Genomic DNA, 22,928 nt, shown 5'->3' on the forward strand with positions numbered 1-22,928 from the left:
AACAATTATAGGTTGTAACCGAAGAAGTGTATGAAAAGAAATAACAAAGGGAAAAAGTGACACTAATAATTCGGAACATCAATATTTATTAGTAATACTTATTTTGTAAACATTATACTAGAATTTGTTCTATCTGATCTTTTATTTCTATAATTTGTGATGACAGGCTAGACCCATCTTTTGAAACAATCGCTGCTGCTATAACTGGTCTGGAAACACCACAAGCTCGTCCTAAAGCAACTTTTGAACGAACAAATACGTAAGGTGTGTTCTTATCCTCGCAAACTAAAGGCAGGTGAAGAAGAATTTCCAGAGGCTCAGCATCAGCAGCAAGTAAAACTACCTCAGCTATACCTCTATTGAGAGCCTTTGTAGCTTCATTTGCTCCCTTTTTAAGTTGTTTGTAATTACAAGCCTGTTGTACTAGATTTATTATTTTATTGTTTAGTTCTGGACTTGCTAGTGGAAATGCTTTGGGATTAAAGCCTGTATCTTCGTTTGCCTCGTTCTTGCTCATTGGCAATGTTTTTTACTCCAATAAGTCGTATTTTAAATATTAAGTTAAAAAGAAATCTTTTGAAATACGGATGTATTGTCAAACAGAGACTTTTCAAGACCTATTTTCCTAGTCTTATTTTTTCAACTTTAAATAGCGGAAAAACGGTATATTACTATATTGATAACCTTAATAGTTTGGCGACAAAAATAGCTAATTTAATTATATAGCATTTATTTATTAAACAATTGTTTGGAATAAAATGGTGCCATATTAAAATCAACAATTAACTATTCAAGTTTCCGTACTAATAACAAAAATTCCTTTGTATACATACTTATATTTAACCAAGGTACCGAATATAGGTCTACCCTGAAGCGCCTTCGTTGGGCGCCAAACGCTCATTTCAAATAGTGTTTTAAAGATTTAAGAATAATTGGAAAAGGCAACTTGGTAGCTGTTGTTTTGTTAATGTAAATGGAGCGCAGATAAAGTTATAAGTGTTTGCAATAATATAAGAGTCTTGTTAACACAATAAGGGAGAATTAATTGGTTTAAATCACGAATATTCACAGTGGAATACACTATTTTTCACAAATGAATTAAAGTGATTATTAGCACGTTGGTGGCTTGGCGCCAATTGTGTTTTCAAAAATATGATTTAAAAATAGTGTGATAGAATTTGTGTTTGATTGAGAAAGGATAATGTATACGTAGTTGAGGAGAATATATTATATTAAAGGGGTATATTTTTGAAATAACTTTATAGTAAGTAGATACACCGGAGAGGATAAAGATACATAGACCATTTGGTTTTTGCCAGAAAAAAGTGTAGACTAGGAGTGAGTGAGATGTCAAGTAGTTGGTAAAAAGAGAACTTGAAACAAAAATAAAAAAGACCTTACGAGTTTAAGAATAGTTGGCTGAAAATAAAATGGTTGAAACGTACGATAATAATGAACTTGAGAAGAGTATTGATAATGAAACAAGACCAGATATTGAAATGAAGATGGAGGATGACACCATAATGAACAATGATGACGATTCATCTACACCTATGGATAATGGAATAGAGAATTCTGAAAGTTTTTTAAGAAGAGAAGTTGACCTGCATTACAAGGTTGCAAATGAAATCAAAGACGGTTTAAAGATGAGCAATGAAAATAATGGAGAGGAGGGAGGAATGTCAAGACTAAAGTTGTTGTTGGATCAGAGCGAAGCATATACAAGTTACATATTGGCGAGATCCTTGAACTCTGTGAAGTATGAGAAGAAGAAGAAATGTGACAGTGGTGAGGAACACGGAATTGATGTGGTTAATTACAATGAGCTTGGTGTGAAAGAGTATTCTGAATCAATTGAAAGAGTAACTGAAAAAGGGAAGAATAAGAAATTCAAGATTGGAGATAAGCATGAGCATATTATGAATAAAGAAGACGATACCGAGCTATTTAGGGAAACTGAAGAGGAAATATACGGGTATAGAACACATACACGTTTGCAGGCACAACCGAGTTGCATAGAAAATGGTCAATTAAAACCATATCAGTTGGAAGGTTTAAACTGGTTAATTAATTTGTACGAGGGAGGACTGAACGGAATACTGGCAGATGAAATGGGTTTGGGGAAAACGTTTCAATCGATATCATTAATGGCATATTTAAGAGAATATAGAAAAATAAAGGGTTTGCATTTAGTGTTATCTCCAAAGTCTACGATTGGGAACTGGATGAATGAGATAAACAAATTTTGTCCAAGCATAAACGCAATAAAATTTTTGGGAAATGTAGAAGAAAGAAGTGAATTAATTAATTCAACACTAATCAATGTTGACAATAGAAACTCACTAAACGGGAGTTGCGATGTAATTGTTACTTCATATGAAATGTTGCTCAAGGAGAAGTCTTGGTTTATGAAAAGGAACTATCACTCTATAATAATTGACGAAGCACACAGAATAAAGAATGAGGCATCTAAATTGAGCCAAACTGTAAGGATGTTGAAAACTAGATTTAGATTATTGTTAACTGGAACTCCACTACAAAACAGTTTGAAAGAGTTGTGGTCGCTGCTGAATTTCTTGTATCCAGAAATATTTGCATCATCAGACGAGTTTGAGGGTTTGTTTGAATCCCAAAATAATGAGGATGAGAACACTATAATTGGAAGGTTTCACAAGATATTACGTCCATTTATGCTTAGAAGGGTAAAATCTGAGGTTGAAATAGATATTCCACCAAAAAAAGAAATATTATTGTACGTACCACTTACAAACATGCAGAGAAATCTATACAAAGATTTGCTTTCCAAAAATGTTGACGCCTTACAGGAAAAAGAAGGAGGAAAATTGAGGCTTATTAACCTTGCAATGCAACTAAGAAAAGCCTGTAACCACCCGTACTTATTCGATGGCTATGAAGATAAGACGGTTGATCCGTTTGGCGAACATGTTGTTGAAAATTCTGGAAAAATGATATTAATGGACCGTTTAATTAAGAAACTGATTAATAATGGTAGCAGAATATTAATATTTAGCCAGATGTCAAGGGTTTTGGACATACTTGAGGATTATTGTTATATGAGAAAATACCCATACTGTAGAATAGATGGTAATACATCTGGGGATGATAGAGACAAACAAATATATGATTTTAACAAAGAGGGAAGCGATAAACTTGTTTTTTTGCTGTCAACAAGAGCTGGTGGTTTGGGTATTAATTTAGCCACTGCTGATATTGTCATTCTTTATGATTCAGATTGGAATCCACAAGTAGATCTTCAAGCCATGGACAGGGCTCATAGAATTGGACAAAAGAAACCGGTGTTTGTATTTAGATTGTGTCACGAACATACTATTGAGGAGAAAATTATAGAACGAGCGAATTTAAAGCTTCAGTTGGACTTTGCTATTATTCAACAAGGAAGACTTAAAGGATTAGGAGCTGCTGGAGCAGGAGGCAGTGGCCTGCCTTCATGTGTGGAGAACAATTCAAATATTCTTTCAAAGAATGAGTTAATGAATATGATACAGTACGGTGCCAACGAGATACTGAAGGCCACGAATGTTAACATTACTGATGAAGATATAGAGGCGATTATATCGGGTGGTGAAAAGAGAACTGAATCATTGCAGATGAAGGTACAAAAGCATATTCAGGGATCGTTGTTGAATTTCAGTCTAAATAATCATAATAATGGAAGGGAAGGAGATAAAAGAAACGTATCTGGAGAGGGTACAGGTGGTGGGAATCAGTCTATAAATTCACTTTATGAATTCGAGGGAATAGACTATAATGAAATACAAAAACAACAGGATAGACAGGCATGGGGGAAAATATCGATAGAAAAAATAGACCAAGAACGCGAGGAAAGAAGAAGAGGGAGGATGGAAAACTATACATTAAAGTTAATAAATAAATATATAAATAAGCAGAGCAGTTTGAGAGGATTAGACAAACTTCCACCAATGTATGAATGGCAGTTTTACGACAAGAAACGCATTATGGAATTACACAACAAGGAGACTAAATATTTGTCTGAACTAAATTCTAGTCTTGTGAAACTATCTCAAAAAAGCAATATGACGTTTATAGACGAGAATTCACTTTTAATTCCGGAAACTGATGTCCCTTTGAGTAACAGTGAAATCAAGGATTTAACAATTGAAGAAAAGGAGGAAAAGAAGAAACTTATTCAAAGTGGATTTAAGAACTGGACAAGGAGAGAATTTAATTTACTCTTAAGAGCCATTGAGTCAAAAGGGATTGAAAATATTTCTGCCATCTCTAATTACTTTCCAAATAAGGACGAGAAAGAGGTTAGGGAATACATAGATGTGCTTATGAAAAGAGGTCCGGAGGAACTTACTGATTGGAGTAGATACATTAAACGAATTCAATCTAGCAAGGAAGATCAAAAGAAAAAACAAGAATTTAATGAAATAATTAAGAACAAACTTAGTCAATATAGTGATCCATGGAGAGAGTTGGAGCTTGAAAGCCTTAATATATACAACAAACAGGGGAAAAATATGAATTTTACTTCAATTGAGGACAGATACATTCTAAACTACACTCTCATATTTGGATACGGCAACTGGGAGCAAATTCTTTTAGCAATTAAAAGTGACCATATCTTTAGTTTCAATTGGTTTATTAAAACTAGAGATGCAAATGATATCTACAAAAGAGTAGACTATATAATCAAAGCTATAAAAAGAAATGAGTTAAATAAAACCAATAACAATCAGACTGAACCATTTATTGTGACTGATACGAAGACAAATAATAATGAGAGTGAAAATTCTATTGACAGTGTTAGAACTGAAGCCGATAACACAATTGTTAAATCAAACAGCGAATTAGTTGTTGCTGGACAAAGTTGATTTAGAGATATATTTTGTTCATATATGTTCATAACTTTGGTTTGTTAGAAACAGAGAAAATGTCTTATTTTTAATTATTGTATGTATGCCAACGTTATTAATGTTTTAGAAGCACTTTTTAGTTTGTAAATCTATTTATCAAGTCATTATAGTCGCACCTAAATTCACCTATTCCCAAGTCTTTGTTTATTTTGTTATGAAAATCACACATCCATAATACAAAGTCCTTTCTACTATCCAATCTAAGCATTATTGTTTTACGTTGTTACATTTTTGAATTTAAGGCGAGTTGTAATTGTTTATTTGCGTTTAAATATTAGCAATTCATTTAGTGAACAATTTTATTTCAATGGAAATCCATTTCAATATAACTTACCTTGGAGGAAATTCATGAATCAACTTCTTCATGCCATTTCTACAAGTTTTACAGGGATAAACATCTGAAAAGTTCCTTATCCAATCGTTATATCTCTTACATTTTGAAACAATATTAATGGATAAAAGCAAATTTTAAATGAACAATGTTAAAACATTTATGAATTGAGTGAGTAAATATTCCAATTATTGTGGAATTAAAATATGTATACTGGAGAAAAAAGCACTTGCTCTTAAAGTCCATTCCACAAAGTAACATACCTTTTTTATTGTTTCGTCTGGACTTTCAGGATATTTATTTGCCATGCTATGTAGCTAAATTGAAATATTTGAAGTGAAATTGTGTGGTTAGTGCGTAGTGTATAACCTACATAAAGCCATGAAGCTCTCCCTATTTCCCTTATATTTGGGGGTTTTCCACCTCCTTCACTTGCTAAACTAGCTCCCACCTTCGAGTTGTTCTATTATTAAAGTTAGCGTGATAAAAATAGTTATGAATAAAATAATCGCCCTTTTCATTCTATTCGTTGAGTCCACGGAAGAAGACATATAAAAAAGGAGATATTTAGATTGAATTGTCTATAAATCACTTATCTATGGAGCAAATTGATTGCTTTCAAGTCAAATTCTTCATTCTATCAGATTTAATTTGACTAACGAATGCACTGCAAAAAGGAGAAAAGAACTTACTATATCATACTCGTTGCAACTCTCTTCTATACACTGTTCATTTATCTTTTTCCAGAAAAACATTTAAAAAAGATTCAAAACTGGTAAAGAAAAACCTGTACAAGGGAAACATATTCTATTTATTCACTGAAAATACAAATTCGATATTTACAAAAACTTACTGCACAAAATTTGTTTAAGCCTCAAGTACTCGGTCTAATCATACACTTTGATTCGAATTCATAAACATATAAAAACAGTGATGCACCAATATTTATTCTCGCGGCTCCAAATACTTAATTTGCTTTAAGGTGTTCATATATGCAAGTTAATTCATTCAAGATCAATGTTGGCGCTCTTTCGATACCCTAACGATTTTTTAATAAATATATTTAAAGAAAAAAAGGCAATACGAATGAACCATGTATACGACAAAATTCCTGAAAACAAACAGCTTTGTACCAGTTTAAGGCTTGGAAAAAAGAGAGCAAGTTAACCCAATTAATTACACCAAAGGCAACAAGGTTAACATGAATTAAAACTCGGTAATGATCATGGAGTTAGCGCCTTTATTTTAATTTTTGAAAAGTGAAGGAAAAAATCACCGAGAAAAGTATAGATAGCAATTAATTGATTAAAATAATAAGTTTGCCATTTTAGTAATTAATAAAAAAAGTAAATCAGATCATTGTAATATCATTTCAAACACTGATGTAGCAGGTACCGTTAAGTTTACGATATAGGACTTGGATTATTATTTACTAATAAGAAAAGTGAACCAACTATTATTGAGCATACACTAGGTTGTTATTTTTTACTAACAAGGAATGGTTGAATTAGAATTGGATACTACTCAGAATAACTACATTCTAGAATTTAAGGTGAATTGCCTAACCAATGGTCACCTCAAGACTATTTCTCTTTTAATGATGATAGTAATATCAATAATAGATATTTGCAATGAGAATCCAAATTTTTCTTATTTCTCAAAGACACTACTTAAATACATTGGCTCGTGGATGAGTTTCTCTGTATTTTTCTTCTTTTATATTCTTGGGAGAAATTTTTACTTCAGTTCGCCTTTCAGATTTCGACATATTTTATTTTCAAGTATATCCAAGTATTTTCCACTTTTTATGTGTGTTCTTTTTGGTGTTCTGCCTATTTCAACATATTTTCTTCCAGAACTTCCAAAATGGACCTCAAAGAGTGTTTATGTTGATGACAATATAGGATTCAAGAGGTTTTATGGTTTATATATAGATTATATGAGAAATTCTATATCATCAAATTTTCTACGTTCTAAATTAATAAACACAGTCATGTTCTGGATATCAATACCTCTAATTAAGATAATACTATTTCCTATTACAGTATCAATTCTTTGTTCTTCCCAAAAGATTAAAAATATGAAGGGAATAGATCAAGAAAAAATATATTCAGTTTCAGAAAATGCATTGGATGAGAGTTTACTGCTTGACAAAGACGAGCTTAGAACTCATAGAATTGTGAGAAAAGAAAGTCACATAAGAGAACTATATGCTGAATTAGAGGATACCCATTCGTTCTCAAAAAGGTTTAGATTTTTCACTATTTTATTGACGAATCTACTTTTTGTTTTTTTTCATTTATTCATAGTCGCAATTAATAATGGCAGAGCTATGCACGTTACCTATCCTCTCAAGTTGTGTTGGGTTTACATACTTTGCATACAGTTATTTGGAATTGCAGATTTACTTACATCACTTGTCCACAATTACAATGCATGCATCGCATTCCATATATTTATTGGAGTTTTTGTTTACATTATTCCATGTTTATTTACATATGATAAGAGCCATGTAATCTCAAAATTTTACTCATATTCTTGTTTCTTTCTATTTGGTGTTTGGGACTCGTCTTTGGAGTTCATCACTGGAAAAGGCTCCATTCATCACTTTAGATTCTCAACTTTAGTTAAAATTCTTATTAGTAGTATATTTATATACTCTATTGCAACGGGGAGTAAATTACTTTGGCTTTACGATGTACATTATAATTCAGAAATGACTCCTAGACTTGAAAATATTGGTTCTCTTGGAATTGCTATGGCCATATATTACCTATCAAGCAAAAAAACTATACTAATTAAAAGAAAATACAAATGGATTGGAGAGCTTAGAAGCAAGTTCACAATTGATCCAGCTGTTTTCTTCTTTTTGAACTTTATTCCATCAAAGAAAACTTTATGGGAAGTACTAAAAAAGGATTCGTTCAAAGTATTGGCGTTTATACCTATTGTTGCAACTGTGATTATTTATATTCAAACAGAAAAATTCCTTTTCGGTGCATTTGAGTCATTTTTTAGTGTACTTTTTGTTTCACCAACAATTTGCATATTATTTTTGAATATCCCACGAATCTACTCGCATATTTCAAGTTTACTAAGATAGCCTATTGATATGTTGGAACTAACACCACTCTAAATTATTATCATTATTGTTATTTTATTTGCTATTTGACTTAATTATGTGATTTTTACTTCATTTACAGGTAAAACAATGTATTTTCACCTGTATGACTTTTTTTCCTTTTTTTAGAATTAAGATCCATAAACGTATTTGTACAAAATAAGTGGATTAAAGAGGTGCCGAAGAATAAGATTGAAAGGTATCTTTGCTACCCAAAATGAGTTTTGTATGCATAAGACACTTGCTTCGAATCTATATATAAACAGAGTAGTAGAACAAGTGTCACTAATTGAAAAAGCTTTGTATATATAATTTTAATTTCTCTCAGGTCTAGAATCGAATAATTAGTATTCATTCTTTTGAGGTTTGTGTTAGACATCATTTTTTTATCTTTTGTTGTAATTTAAGTAATTATTACTTATCAATGAATTACACATATCTTAACTAATTTTATTTCATCGTTTCGTATTGTTCTTTAGCCTTTTAAAGTTCTCTTTGGTTATAATACTGGTATTTGCATTAGTTAACAAAAAAATATTCAAAAATGAAGTTAAAACAGTTTTCAAATAAGTTATACACATAGTTTATAATGTTATTCGATTTCATCTGTCTGCTACCAATAAAATGGTTTTTTACACTCATAAGGTGGATATTTTATGGTTATATATAGAGAATAGTATAAATATTATCTAACTCAAATCAATATCAAACAAGTAATTTGTAATAAAATAATTGCACAATTGACAATACAAATATTGAAGTATTATTAAAAATAAATAAATTAAAAAGGGGATGTTTAAATATGTTTCCAATTATTAAAAAATAAAAGCTAGGAGTTTAATTAATGAGTTGTGATGCAAAACTTTCATTCCTTATGACATTTGTAAATTGATTTATTATATTCTTAGTATGCACCAAATTTGATTTAGTTAAAAACTATCGAGTGTATAAACACTGTTAATATATTTAGCGTTAAAAATAAAATGGGTTTAAATACCGTTAACATCATTAATGAATCATATATATTAAATTGAATAGGGACATTTTTGACAGGATTAAGCTCGTTTGTATTATTTAATATTCCAAAAAACACGTTTTGCAATTTATACGGCTGTTTTTTAAGTAATCTGTACTTTCTCCATGAATAGTTGGAATAACAAGGACAATCACTTCTTTTATATTTCACCTTTGGAATTAAATAAAGCACTTAGACAAACGCAAATAAATAGTCGAGTACTTTCAAAAGTAGGAAATGGTATTCATACTAATAGTAAATTGTTTGGTAAGCATAGAATAAAAAAAAGTTTGGGTTTATATTGGCCAATGTGCATAGTATCTATTATTTTTGGTAATGTTTGTGAATAGTTATTTCTGTGATACTCCGTTTAATGCAACATATAGAACGGTAACTGAATCATTGAGAAGTGGAGTTATTGTAATCAAGGAAAATAAGTTAAATAAAAAACAATAAGCAGTGTTACAGATAATTTAATTAGTTGAATTTAAGGATTCTTTCAAAAGTAACCCATCCACTAAACTTAATTCAAACGTGCTGCTCTGGTATGTATGTACCAAGCTATAAACCCACTCCTGTTGTTGGAAATGTACTATATTTAATACAAAATGGAGAAGCCGTTGTATATGGGCTTCATTCCGAACATACTTAAAGTAGTGCCTTCATCTTCATGTGCTATATATTTAACCTTATTTGAAGTAAGATGTCCAACAAAGGAATAGAATAAAACAAATGACCACATATAGCTATTAAAACATTATTTGAATAACTTTAAATGTCAATATTTCCATGTTCAAATAAATTTATTGCTTTAATTATTTTCCAAATCATTACATAACTTTGGTTCAGGGTTTACTTCCTTATTTATTAACTCTTCTGCTTCATTAGTTAAATAATCTGAAATTTCAAGATAGTACAGCGACATCAAATATGGAAGTTTATACTTGCTATACATTTCTCTTAACCATATTACTAATGTAAGATCTAATAGTTCAACTAAATTATTTACACTCTCAAAATCAACCTTTTCACCCCTCTCGCATTCGTCAGGTTCTAATTTCTCTTCTGTTTCGCTCGAAGCAACAGATTCTAATTCATCTATTATATCAGAACTATCAATACTATCACTTAATTCCTCTGTATATGTATTATTTTTTTCCATCTTTTTAGTATAATTCCCTAATTCTAATTTGTAACAACATAAAACTCTAATTAAACATTTTTCTCTGTGTTGCTAATTTTTTTAAATATATCCCCTCCATATATCCTTTACTGGCCTTGATTTACTCAATTTTAGCTCTTTTTCTTTCTTCTTTCTAATATTCACTATCCCACCTATGTTTTCCCAACACAATATATCGTCGGTCTAAAATAGTGTGGGTTATAATACAACGTCAAAAAACATCAAATTATGTGTACTTATCCATTAATCAAACAGTATCATTAAATCAAACTTTTTTCGTTAATCATTTTTTTAAACTTATTACTCGCATGCTTTCCCGCCAAAACAAAGTTTATGCTGCATGTAAAAAATACCCAACATACAAATGTACAAGTTTAGTAAAGAATTGATTATAATAAAAATAGTTTCTTTCTTTTTCTCTATTTCAGATCAAAAATGTATGGAAGGTGATTTTGATCTACATTTTTCCTCGTTTTCTTATCTACTCCCATTCATTTTTTTTCAATCTATTTCTTTGCAATTCTAGGTTTATTTTTTTAAATATAGCACATTAATATCTTAATTTAAGTGTTTCACAAAAAAAAGAAGAGGCTTCAATTGAAACAAGTGTGGCAAAACATATATTATTCAACTATAGTCCATGACTTAAAGGGGAGGAAAAACTTAGTCCTTTTAAATTTCTTTAACAATAATTGCAAAAGTAAATGATAACCATCTATAGCTCTGTTTCAAAGGTGATTTAAACTTTGTGCCGCCAATTTTTTTTGATCATGTAATAGGCAAAAAAAATAAGAAAAAATGAGGTATGATATATTATCACTTAAATTAAATTGAATCAATATTGAAGATTGATTTGAGGCATTTGCGTATATGAATTGGAGTTGTATTTTTTAATTTCTTTTCTAAAATGAGAAGGAGTGAATCAAGTTCAGCAACAAAAAGGTATGATGGTAGGCGCAAATCATCATTTGCTGGAGGAAGAACTGCGTCCGCAAGCATGATAGGCCTGCTAACATTGAAGAATTCAACTCTAATTTCGGATTCAACTAAAAAAGAAAAATCAGGTTGGTCAAAGTTGTTTTCTCCCTTGTCGTTCGGATTTGAGAGTAAGGAAAGAGAAAATTCAGGATACAGTTTATCTAGAAGAAGAACGCATGATTACAGTAGATCGTGTCCAAATTTTCAAAGAAAAGGCTCATTAAGACCGAGTTCAAGTATGCAAGTTAGGGAGGAAAGCAGAAGAGCAAGTTTGAGCGTAGGAGTGAGTGAATGTTCATCTGAAGAGTATAGCTTGTTTGAAGGAACAGATATTAAGAATTTAAGTAGGAGCACGTATAATAATGAGGACATAATAGGTATTGATGACCTATCAAGTAGCTTATTTGATCCCGTAATAGCCTCAAGTATGTTTACGAATAGCAACAGTTTTTCAAGAGTTCGAGCATTTTCTGGGAAAGGAGCAGGAATTAAAAGTAAAAGTAATACAAACAGTCGATATGGAAGAATAATAAACAATAAAGATACAAACAATTGCGCATCTGGCTATGGTATCATGGGAAAGGGAGATGGATCTAGAGATGAATTTATAAATAGTGTACAAATATTGAGATTCCACGACGGTATTACAGGCAAAACATACAAAAGCAAGATAATAAATAACAAAGAGAGTGACAAGCATTTAGAGTGTGAAAGAAACTACATTGAAATGGATTCAAACACAAAAATACCAATGTTTAATAAGGACGAATATTCCATTAACAAAAACATATGTGTAGAAAGTAGTATAAGAAACAACAACATTTTTCAAGGTGATATTCCTTATTGTGATACAATCCTATATTTAGATAACCCTAAGCCTATTAAAAATAGTGTTTGTTTCTCAAAACTTCATGACAAATCCATATATACTTACAACGACGACCATAAAGATTCATTTGTTAAGAATGATAATTCTGGCCAAATTGATGATGACGAATACACAAAATAACCAACTGAATCTCTTGAAAATTATAGTTTTCAATGTTGCTCTATGACATCTGGAACTAGATAGAGAGGTAAAACAAACACACATTATGTGTACCTGAGTGGATACCTAAAAGTTAGCATCCAATGGAAAAAAATATTGACAATGCTAAACAACTATATATAAAATTAATTTATGATCACTGTATATTTTATTGTATGATAATCTTTTTAACTTGAACATGCCTAATTCTAGCGTAATAACTATTACAATACCTTTACTAACGAACAAATAAGGAACGCATTTATATATACCTAACAGTCTTCAAACAGGTAATTTTATTACACCTTTGAGTTGCTGCATAAATGCAGTAGCTTTAATGATTTTCTCAATTCTATTAGTCCAGGACTTTCTAGATTGCTCTGAATTCTCTGGGACCCTCCATTGATAACCTCTGCCGTTCCTGTTATTTCCGTATGAAACAATTGTGAATGTTTTATCGTCACTGCTTGAAATATTTAGATTCCACTCAGCTACCTTAAAATTAATGATACCAAGAGGACTTTTGCCTTTTATTCTGGACTCCTTCGGCGACAAAAAATAGTGCATTTCACAGTTAGATATTCTAACCCATCTTAATTTGTAACCCCAGGACCACGAATTCTTCTTTTCTAAAGGGCCTTCGTATACAAGTTCATTTGATTTTCTAACGAAGTTTTTAATCTTTTCCAACTCTTCTTTGGAATATAGTCTCAATATCTCTTCAATTGACCTTGAGATTGGTCTTTGAATGGTATTTGAAATGTTTTCCATTGTATAGGCATGTGAATGGTAATACAATTTATAGGAGTTTTTGTTTCTGTACATTGTATCACGGCCTTGGACGCCACATTCAAAATTTCTCTCAGATTCTGAAAAAAACCCATCATTTATAACACTGTTATTGTTCATACATGATTTCAATCGGTCCGTATAACTTCCTCTTCTGATATTGTCATTCATTACTTCGTTGTTAATATTTTTAATCCTTCCAGAAACAGTATCGTCTTTAAAAAGAGAGTCGTTACTTAATATTCTTTTCCCTTCTAATTCAGAAGTGTGTTCATCTAATAACGAAAGTTTCGGAATAACTACACTCAATTTTGAGCTCTTATTTTTTTCTACGCTGTAGTCTGATCTATCACTGCTACCTTCATTGCTTCGATGTTCAACCTTTTTCTTTCTTTCTCCATCTTCCTCGTTTACTATTTTATTATCACTGGCGTATTTTAACTCGAAATTGCCTTCTTTTCTTGAAGCTACCGAATTAGGAGATGAATCCGTATTATAATAAGTACTCGGTGTCTGATTTGTCTCCGGTGAACATATACTGTTTATGTTGTCCCCCTTTTCACTATATTTTTTCTCGGCCCAAACCGAACCATTGTTTTTTTTATTGTTATTTGCCGATTTCAATATTTCAATCGCGCTGCTTACATTTTCTTCTATTAAACTACCTACTAAACCTCTTTTCTTTGTGATGTGTGAGTTATTGTATTTCTCCTTATCCCATTTATTATAAATTGACTCTAACTCACCTACATTATCCTTTTCAATACCTGTGTTGTGATTTTCTATAATGCACATTGTATCCGGGCTACCAATTTTGTACTTCATTATCGGCTTCTTTATTTTACCAGACATTTTTTCTTCAAACGCCATCTTAGCCAACCTGGAATCTTCCTCATTTGGATCCGGTGCAACGTAATCAATTATTTTTGAAAGTGGCGATATTATATCTTTGGCATCTGTATACATCATATTAAATATTTGACTCCATGTTATTTCCTCCTCTTCTAATAATATCACTTCTTTTGGATTTTTATTATCATCACAGTTTTTGTTTTCCTGCTCTGTTCCATTTATTCCTACAGAAACGCCATATTCCTGGTTACTTTTGTAATTATTTATATTATTTACATTTACATGCATATTTGCATTCAAATTTGTGGTTTCGTTACCGCCATTATTAGTGTTGTGATTATCTGCATTCATTATTACAGCAAACTCATTCCATTAAACAGTGTTATATATACCCAAAATAAATCTAAAATAGGATATTAATGTAAACATGCAAGTTTAATATCTTATCTTAAAAGAGGGAAATAAGACCTTCAATTCTCCAAAATAAATCAATTGAAAAATCAGTCAATAAGCTTCAAGGTTCTTTGTCCGTACTCTTCAAATAATAATTATAAAAAAGGATATATGTTGAATTAAAAGAACTTTAACGAAAACGTGATTGGTGGCAAAAATTGAAAATTTATATTTAGTATTAATAGTTGAATATCGTAAAAAATCTGTTAAGTCACTTTCTCTTCCTCTCTTTTCACAAATTAAAGGTTCAAAGTGAATCTATGGGAAAAAGACCAGGGAAATTCAAGTTTTTTCCTTGCCTTACTCCCTAATGTTACTAATGTCAAATAACACTCACACCATAAAGTTGGATCTTTCAATAAAGCGTTGAATTTCTAGTCTGTGATGCTATCCTTCCCTTAGATATGCACATTTACGCAGTCAAGTACATACATATTATATATAGTTAACATCAAAATGAGTTAAATGTCATTTTTTTGTGTTTTTCGGGCGGCTTGTTAAGGCAACATATCGGTATTGGAGGCGGGTAATATTGTTTTTTTAAATTTGATATGCTACATGCACGCATGCAATTAAAACATATTAGCGGGAGTACAAGAATGGTAAAAAAGAGGAAAAGTTCAACAAATAAGATAGTAAATGTAAAACGTTTAGTAAGACGCAAGAAACAAAAGAATATGTGTAATACTGTGTCGAGTAGTGTTGTTTCCCATTGCAAGAGACGGTTCTGACACGCCCTTGAAATATCTGTACTCTTACTGTATTTACCATATGCCTAGGAAGAGTCGTTTGTTGCGATGCAAATACAGAACGATTACATTTCTGTAGTTGTCATACAAAAAAAGTTTTAAGCATATAAATAACTGCTCCATAATTGATACAGATTGTTAAGAAACTATGTCAAGGATAAGTTCATGGACAGATACTATTCCACTCGTTTCCGTTTCTTATTTAGTTCAGGGAACTATATCTTTTCTTGATAAATTTCATCCTCTTTTTGAGTCTCTTAACTTCTAAAGATTCAGGACTTTCCCTATCACTTGCACATCTCCCCTTATCGCATTTAGACGATGGTCTTCTTACATTCCTGAAAATAGATAAAAGTCTCTCACCTGGAGAAGCAACTACTTCAGGGAACCTGAGTATATCCTTTGCAATGTTTGAATATTTAGTACTTGATGGAAATTCTTTCGCAGCTAAGTATAACATGATAGTTAAGTCGTCAATTTCTTCAATAAATAGTTCAAATTCACCCCTAACAACACCATCATGATACATTTCACTGAGTCTGTCCTTTAACTTATCAAATTCAGATCTTAGTTTAACAAGTTTGGTTTGGATCCTCTTGCCCCATCTTCTAGTAATGAAGCTCCTTGAACCTGATGCTAACGAAGACGAAGGCATTAAATTGCCATCTATTAATTGATAAGCAAATACCATTCTATTTGATTCCGATCTTAGTCTAGATGATATTTCAGGTACGTTATATAATTCGTTCTTTGGCACGTCTCTTGAAAGTAAATATATTTGAGGAACAAAATCCTTTGTATATTTAAGTCTATTTTTTGTGCCTCTACCCACACACTTTGTGGTTGAACATTTTTTATTTGGTGTTAGGTTTGGTTTTTTCTTGAATACATCCTTTATTTTTCCGAGAAATGCTGTTATTCTGTTACCTGAATCAGCATGATCTCCGTCTCTATCAGTTAAATTGGCATCTACTGGTCCATTTGCTCCATTTTCTTCATCATCGCTCTCATTTATTTCATTTATTGAAGAAATCATATCCCTATTTTCAAATGACGATTCAACATCGCTCCCTGAGTTAGGTTCTTCCAGATCATCAAGATTAGATGCCTCACTTGCTTCATTTGATAGGAAATCTGCGTTGGAACCAAACTTTTTTTGTCTGACATCATTACCTAAATTGCCTTCAAATTCGTCTACATCAGTTAAGCTTTCTATTTCAATATCCTCCAGTGGTTCTACAGCCCTTTCTTTTGAAATAATTTCCTCACTTTCTTCCGAGAAGCTGAATTTTTTACGACCACTACCTTCCTCGGAGTCATCATTATCATCTCTTCTAATTGACTCAATGTAATCAGAATCATTGTCCATGAATGCTTCCTCAGATGAAATCCTTTCAGTTTTAAAATCACTATCATTCAAAGACGAATATAACTTTTCTGCTTCATGATATTCACTCTGTTCTCTCATAATTTCCTCATCTGAAGACTCATCTTCTGCGTTTGATTCATCGATACCATAATCTCCTCTTTTTTCAATTATAAAATCACTTCCACCGTCACTAAGCATTCCATTGTATTCATTTTCTATTTGATCAGAGCTCTCAGATGAAGTATCAACAGTAGTTGACAGTGAACCTGTTGAAGACTCTTCAGATTCTTCAAGTAATTTCCTTCCATTCCTGACACATAACTCTGATTCGGGACCACCTCCAACACATACATTTCTTCTTTTGAATATGCTTCTAATTTTATCTTTTCTTCCCTCTGTTTCTCCCTTTTTACTCTTTTTCTCTTCAGCCTTTCTCCTTTTTTCCTCCTCTTTTTTCAATTTATTCAGTCTTTTTTCTTCTCTTTGCCTCTCTTTTTGAAGTCTTTTTTCTTCCATTTTTTTCTTCTTTAACTCGTCCTTCGTTGGTTTCGTGACAACAATTTCTTTTTCAGAATCATCACCTTCTGTTTGTATATTTTCACTTGTTTCGCCAGAACTCGATATATCAGCATGATCATCTATCTCAATCTTCATTATATCACCTGGTTCAGCATCTTCTTTAGCTTCTCCAGCGAATGGTTTATCTATTTCTGAAGTAACGACTATGTCATCTTCTATAACACTAGGTAATGATGTTTCATCCTCAGATTTATGGGACAACTCATCTTCATCTGAATATTCAACTGATTCATCAAAAATATCCGCTTCAGAAACTGATATTTTATCTGGATCCGTCATGGGGAACTTTTCAATAAATGGTTTTTTTCTTCTAACTACCTCTAAAACAGGTGCCTGTTGCTCAGCATTTTCTCTTATAATCTTCTCAAATTGTTGAATTCTCTCTTTTGCTAAACCCCTCATACCAGAGTATTCAGCATCTTCTGAGCATACCACTAAATTTATTAACACATATTGAATCACAAATAATAGAAAAAAAGAACATTTTTTAAGAGTTCTCATCTTTGTCAATTTAAGTACCTTCCTTTGTCGTACCTGTTATATTTTTATTAAACATATGGTCATATACCAATATTTTATTTCTTGTATTTGTTTACCAATCAATATATTGCTTTTAATTAGAGTTTAAAATATATTTGTTAAATAAAAGATACGTTCGTCAATTTGACCTTGTATATAAAGATTTATTAAAATATTCTCTGTTAAATTCCTCAAATTTTGTTAGTATACGTATCTATTAATAGCTACTTATTTTATTTGTATTCTATTCATACATTTAAATATATACATTTATATACACGCATATATATTTATCAAATGCAATAAATGTCTGCTTTTACTTTTATCTCTCTTCTCTTATTTTTAGATGATACACATACAAATTATTTGTATTTATTTGTTATTTGTTATCGTCTATTATTTCATTTATTTATATATATTTATTACATGTCAGTAGACATGGGCGTGAAGGTACTGGCGGTAACTTATTTTGTATGCTACTAGATTTAAATATATAATGTATTAATAATTAAAAGATTGGAAGAATAACAAATATTGCGTATAGATGTAAAGAAATTGATTATTTTATAAAACGTAAACTAACAATTTTACGGAGAAACATACTTTAAATACCAATGAGACTAGTAATATTTCACTTCCTAAGTCTCACTTATTTTAATTATTTGTTTAAAACAAATAGTTGATTGCTTTTCTATTTAACACTGAGCACTACTTTTATTTCTTTGACCCATTTATTTACTATGTTTAATCAATTTTGTGTCGCAATTAGAGGTCGATTAAAGAAATTTATTTGACCTTATACAACTATTGCATTAAAAAATAACGGGATAGACCATAGCACAAATGAAGTATCCTCATTTACATTTCATTTGAAACTTTTAAACTTTGGAACGATCTGTTGAATTTAGTACCATGACTTAAACCTGCAATACTATTATTTCACAGAAATCTGTCTTAGATTTTACAGAATGTTAAAACTAAAAATATGTTTATTTTTACAATTTTATTGTTTCGTTTTATTTATTTAAAATAGATAATAATACCTTATATTGTTTATTTGTTGGGTTAAATATAACTAAAAACTTTGTACATATTAGTGTGATTCCTTTTTTTCAATTCCATTCATCTGCATCACTACCACTAGTTTTATCGTTGTTAGAATTGCCATTTTCATCGTTTTCAGCCTTTGAAAGTATTTGTCTTCTCTTTTCAAGTGCAGTTTTTAATGCATCCATTAAAGGATCATTCCCAGCACTTCTTGGAAAAGTACTTGCTTTTTTACTACTACTTCCGATTGATTTTAACTTTGATTTTCCTGTTTTTAATAATTCAACAAACAAATCACCTCTAGTTACAGGCTTTGTTTCTGTGCTTTTACCTGTTGAACTTAAATCTGGTAATGAAACAGAATTTCCAGAAACTGAAAGTGGTGGCGGTGGCGGTGGCGGTGGTAGAAGCAAGGAAGCAGCTTGACTTTCAGACCTTTTTTTCTTATCGTTCTCTCCGCGTTTCGGCTTTTCACCGTTATTGTTGTCACCTTCAGACCCACTTCCTGATGCACCACCATCACCGGCTCCAGAACCAGATCCAGACTCTGACTTATCGCCGTTATCACCTCCAGATCCGCTCCCTGATGCACCTCCATCGCCGGCTCCAGAACCAGATCCCGACCCTGACTTATCACCGTTATCACCTCCAGATCCGCTCCCTGATGCACCTCCATCGCCGGCTCCAGAACCAGATCCCGACCCTGACTTATCGCCGTTATCACCTCCAGATCCGCTCCCTGATGCACCACCATCACCGGCTCCAGAACCAGATCCAGACTCTGACTTATCGCCGTTATCACCTCCAGATCCGCTCCCTGATGCACCTCCATCGCCGGCTCCAGAACTAGATTCTGATTTACTATCACCGACACTTCCACTACCCATTTGTGAAACATGCCCATTGTCTCCAGACTTTTCACCTTTATTTTTATCAGATCCAGTTTCACCTTGTTTTCTTCTTCTGGATTCAGTTCCGGATTTAGATTTTGGTTTGGTTCCACCTCTACTTCCAGATGCACCACTATCGCCTCCGCTTCCGGATGCACCACTACCACCTCTGCTTCCAGATGCACCACTGCCACCTCTGCTTCCAGATGCACCAGTTCCACCTCCACTTCCAGATGCACCACTATCGCCTCCGCTTCCGGATGCACCACTGCCACCTCTGCTTCCGGATGCACCACTACCACCTCTGCTTCCGGATGCACCACTCCCATCTCCACTTCCAGATGCACCACTCCCACCTTCACTTCCAGATGCACCAATATCCAGATGCACCACTATCACCTCCGCTTCCAGATGTGCCACTATCGCCTCCGCTTCCAGATGTGCCACTATCACTACCACCTCCATGTTCAAATCTACCATTACCTGGCTCTTCGCCAGATGAGTCAAGGCTACTACTAGAACCTGTTCTTTCAATTGTTGCAGTTACGACAATAGTTTTCGGACGTGGCTCATCATCTGTTTTTTTTTCAGGACTGACTTTACTGTGAGGAACACCATTCGAATCACTATCATTGTCTGAATCGCTATCACTTCTTCCGCCTTTCTTTTTTTTAAGAATTCTTCCAAGATGTTTTCCTAAATGCCTTTTTTTGTGTTTTTTCTTTTTCATTCCGTGGTCTTCAATAAATATTGTCTCCCTGCTTGTTACTCTTTTACTTAAAGGTGGTTCATCATCTGAATCACTCCCACTAGAAGATTCATCAGACGAAGTACTTTTTGAGCTAAATATACTTGAAATTGAGCTGCTTAATTTACCAAGCATAGATTTCTTTTTTTTATCCTTCACATGTTCTTTATCTTTGTCTTTCTTTTTACCACCATGTTTATGCCTACCGTGTTTCTTTTTAGGAGTTAGTTGTAATTCTGGAACAGATTTGCTCAAAGCTTTATATAATCCCTTGGCCCTGCCTTTAATCCCTTTTTTGGCTTTACCTTTTATGTCACTTAAATCACCTTCACTATGTGTATCTTTAATATCTGAATGCTTGCTTGGAATGGTTGTATCAAAAGATGATACAGAACCAGTATCTGAATCTTCATCATCACTACCTTTTTCAGATTTACCTGCAAGTTTACTTTTCAATTTATCGCGAAGATCTGACTTTGTTCTACATAGTAAGGATTGTTCTGAAGGACCTCTAACTTTAACTAAATTATTGAATAAAAAAGTAAACAAATTTAATTGAATTTTTAATTCAGTAAATAGTTGACTTACTTGCCGTTCCTGATTTGTAATATATTCTCATTTCTCTTCTTGACTTATTTCTAACACTCACTTGATTGCTGGACCTTTTTGACATTTCATGCGAGTTATCAAAAACTACAGGTCTATCTTCAGGTGACAAATTAATACTATCAATAAAATCCAGTAGTTTTATTTCCATGGTACTTATGGTGCTATTTGCATTAGTTAATTATAAAAAAAAAGTGAAAATATGAATGAGTTATACAACTAGTTACCACATGAAATTTATTAGACATACCTTATTTTTAAAATAAGTATTGTGAATATAATTATTATATTCCTCATTTTTCTATATAACTTGTAGAATTATTTATTCACTGTATTTAATTACATTTATATAAATACTCGCTATAATTTAATAAATTAGAATTTCTTATTTTTCAGTGTACTTTGATTTAAATTTATGTCTATTCAAAGTTACATATATCTAAATATTCACGAAATTTTTTAGTCAAATATTTATAACTTGCATTGTATCTGTAATCCTTATGTGTATATTAAATATTAATGACAATTGCAACACAATTTTCACACAAATATAGTTTTATATTGTTATTTTCTTGTTTGATTTTCGCAAATATTTATTTTTCACACTTGTGTGTTTACATATTCATTTACGTGTATGTACACCAATAAATATATAAGTCATTTAATTATAATTATTATCTTTAAGTTATTGTATACCACAAATTTAGATATAACTCATTAATTTTACAGGATTTATTTATTAGTTTGTTCTCTAAAAACGCAAAGCCATGTTTTAGTTAAACTTTTGTTTATTTTCTCCGATGTAAAATTGATATATTAAACCTTAATTTAATCTTGGCACTTTAATTATTTTTTCTTTATTTACATACTAATATGAGAATAAAACAATAGCACTTAGCATCATAAACAGTTAATTTTTACGTTAGATATAAGACAAATTACCATTTAATTCCCTATAGCTCCCTTTGAACAAACTAAAGGTGAAGGTAAACACGAATAAATAGTTAAATATTGCAATATTTAATGGTTTGTAAATTCTCATAAAAATATAACACAACAATTTATTGAAAAAAATAATCGTTTACTAGTACTTTTTTCTATATTATGTTTTTTTATACAAATATATAGGAACTATTTGTATTTTTATTGCTAACTACACATGAATTTAGACCTGTAAATCATTAAACAATGTTTCAAATATTTAAATAAAAAGTTCATTGAATTTACTAATATTCCTTTTCTGAATGTTTTACTGAACTTGTTTCAAATATATCCGTAATAAAATGACTGATAATTTTACATTTTACAAATTAATAACATGAAAAGTAATTTGTTTTTATTAATAATCTAGCGTCATTATAATCTCATCGGAAATAATTTATATCGCTATTTTTTGCACATTTCATTATCATTAATGGAATTAGTGGTTGATTGATCATATTTTAAAATTAATTAAATGGCATTGGACCACCATATAATCCATTAATAAATGTGGTTTTGCGTCTGGGTCCTGCTGGCCGAGATGGTGGAGGTGGAGGTGGAGGTGGTGGTGGTGGTGGTGGTGGGAAATCATCATCATCGTTAGATGGTGGTGGAGGTGGAGGTGGAGGTGGTGGTGGTGGTGGAGGTGGTTTGTCAGAGCCACCTTTACTCCTTGCATTACCTGTTGGTGTTCTTATTGGACCATGGCCATAATCTTTATTCCATGGTGTTGGACCATATATTAAATCAGGTCGAGATGGTGGAGGTG

At 31.9% G+C, this 22,928-nt stretch overlaps 10 protein-coding genes across 10 annotated transcripts; 3 read left to right on the top strand and 7 right to left on the bottom strand.

Moving 5' to 3' along the window:
• Positions 1-112: 112 nt before the first annotated feature.
• Positions 113-517, bottom strand: FG379_002904 (HOI-POLLOI U4 snRNP component Snu13p pelota RNA binding domain containing; the record flags this gene model as incomplete). The annotated part of the gene is made up of 1 exon (XM_067328225.1): positions 113-517. One exon carries the CDS (start codon positions 515-517, stop codon positions 113-115), a length of 405 nt encoding a protein of 134 aa, XP_067183347.1.
• Positions 518-1,430: 913 nt separating this feature from the next.
• FG379_002905 (uncharacterized protein) lies at positions 1,431-4,880 on the top strand (the record flags this gene model as incomplete). The annotated part of the gene is made up of 1 exon (XM_067328226.1): positions 1,431-4,880. One exon carries the CDS (start codon positions 1,431-1,433, stop codon positions 4,878-4,880), a length of 3,450 nt encoding a protein of 1,149 aa, XP_067183348.1.
• A 164-nt stretch (positions 4,881-5,044) lies between these two features.
• On the bottom strand, positions 5,045-6,008 carry FG379_002906 (Erv1 Alr family; the record flags this gene model as incomplete). The annotated part of the gene is made up of 5 exons (XM_067328227.1): positions 5,045-5,060; positions 5,257-5,351; positions 5,517-5,570; positions 5,627-5,716; positions 5,946-6,008. 5 exons carry the CDS (start codon positions 6,006-6,008, stop codon positions 5,045-5,047), a joined length of 318 nt encoding a protein of 105 aa, XP_067183349.1.
• Positions 6,009-6,751: 743 nt separating this feature from the next.
• FG379_002907 (uncharacterized protein) lies at positions 6,752-8,356 on the top strand (the record flags this gene model as incomplete). Its single annotated transcript, XM_067328228.1, has 1 exon — positions 6,752-8,356. The coding sequence occupies one exon, from the start codon at positions 6,752-6,754 to the stop codon at positions 8,354-8,356; it is 1,605 nt and encodes a 534-aa protein (XP_067183350.1).
• Positions 8,357-10,200: 1,844 nt separating this feature from the next.
• On the bottom strand, positions 10,201-10,551 carry FG379_002908 (uncharacterized protein; the record flags this gene model as incomplete). The annotated part of the gene is made up of 1 exon (XM_067328229.1): positions 10,201-10,551. One exon carries the CDS (start codon positions 10,549-10,551, stop codon positions 10,201-10,203), a length of 351 nt encoding a protein of 116 aa, XP_067183351.1.
• A 928-nt stretch (positions 10,552-11,479) lies between these two features.
• FG379_002909 (uncharacterized protein) lies at positions 11,480-12,559 on the top strand (the record flags this gene model as incomplete). Its single annotated transcript, XM_067328230.1, has 1 exon — positions 11,480-12,559. One exon carries the CDS (start codon positions 11,480-11,482, stop codon positions 12,557-12,559), a length of 1,080 nt encoding a protein of 359 aa, XP_067183352.1.
• A 300-nt stretch (positions 12,560-12,859) lies between these two features.
• Positions 12,860-14,569, bottom strand: FG379_002910 (uncharacterized protein; the record flags this gene model as incomplete). The annotated part of the gene is made up of 1 exon (XM_067328231.1): positions 12,860-14,569. The coding sequence occupies one exon, from the start codon at positions 14,567-14,569 to the stop codon at positions 12,860-12,862; it is 1,710 nt and encodes a 569-aa protein (XP_067183353.1).
• Positions 14,570-15,622: 1,053 nt separating this feature from the next.
• Positions 15,623-17,869, bottom strand: FG379_002911 (garp protein; the record flags this gene model as incomplete). Its single annotated transcript, XM_067328232.1, has 1 exon — positions 15,623-17,869. The coding sequence occupies one exon, from the start codon at positions 17,867-17,869 to the stop codon at positions 15,623-15,625; it is 2,247 nt and encodes a 748-aa protein (XP_067183354.1).
• Positions 17,870-18,999: 1,130 nt separating this feature from the next.
• On the bottom strand, positions 19,000-19,821 carry FG379_002912 (uncharacterized protein; the record flags this gene model as incomplete). Its single annotated transcript, XM_067328233.1, has 1 exon — positions 19,000-19,821. The coding sequence occupies one exon, from the start codon at positions 19,819-19,821 to the stop codon at positions 19,000-19,002; it is 822 nt and encodes a 273-aa protein (XP_067183355.1).
• A 361-nt stretch (positions 19,822-20,182) lies between these two features.
• Positions 20,183-21,329, bottom strand: FG379_002914 (uncharacterized protein; the record flags this gene model as incomplete). The annotated part of the gene is made up of 2 exons (XM_067328235.1): positions 20,183-21,093; positions 21,161-21,329. The coding sequence occupies 2 exons, from the start codon at positions 21,327-21,329 to the stop codon at positions 20,183-20,185; spliced, it is 1,080 nt and encodes a 359-aa protein (XP_067183357.1).
• Between the last annotated feature and the right edge of the window lie 1,599 nt (positions 21,330-22,928).

Source organism: Cryptosporidium bovis (genome assembly GCF_009768925.1).
Source record: "Cryptosporidium bovis isolate 45015 chromosome Unknown contig_42, whole genome shotgun sequence".
NCBI lineage: Eukaryota > Apicomplexa > Conoidasida > Eucoccidiorida > Cryptosporidiidae > Cryptosporidium > Cryptosporidium bovis.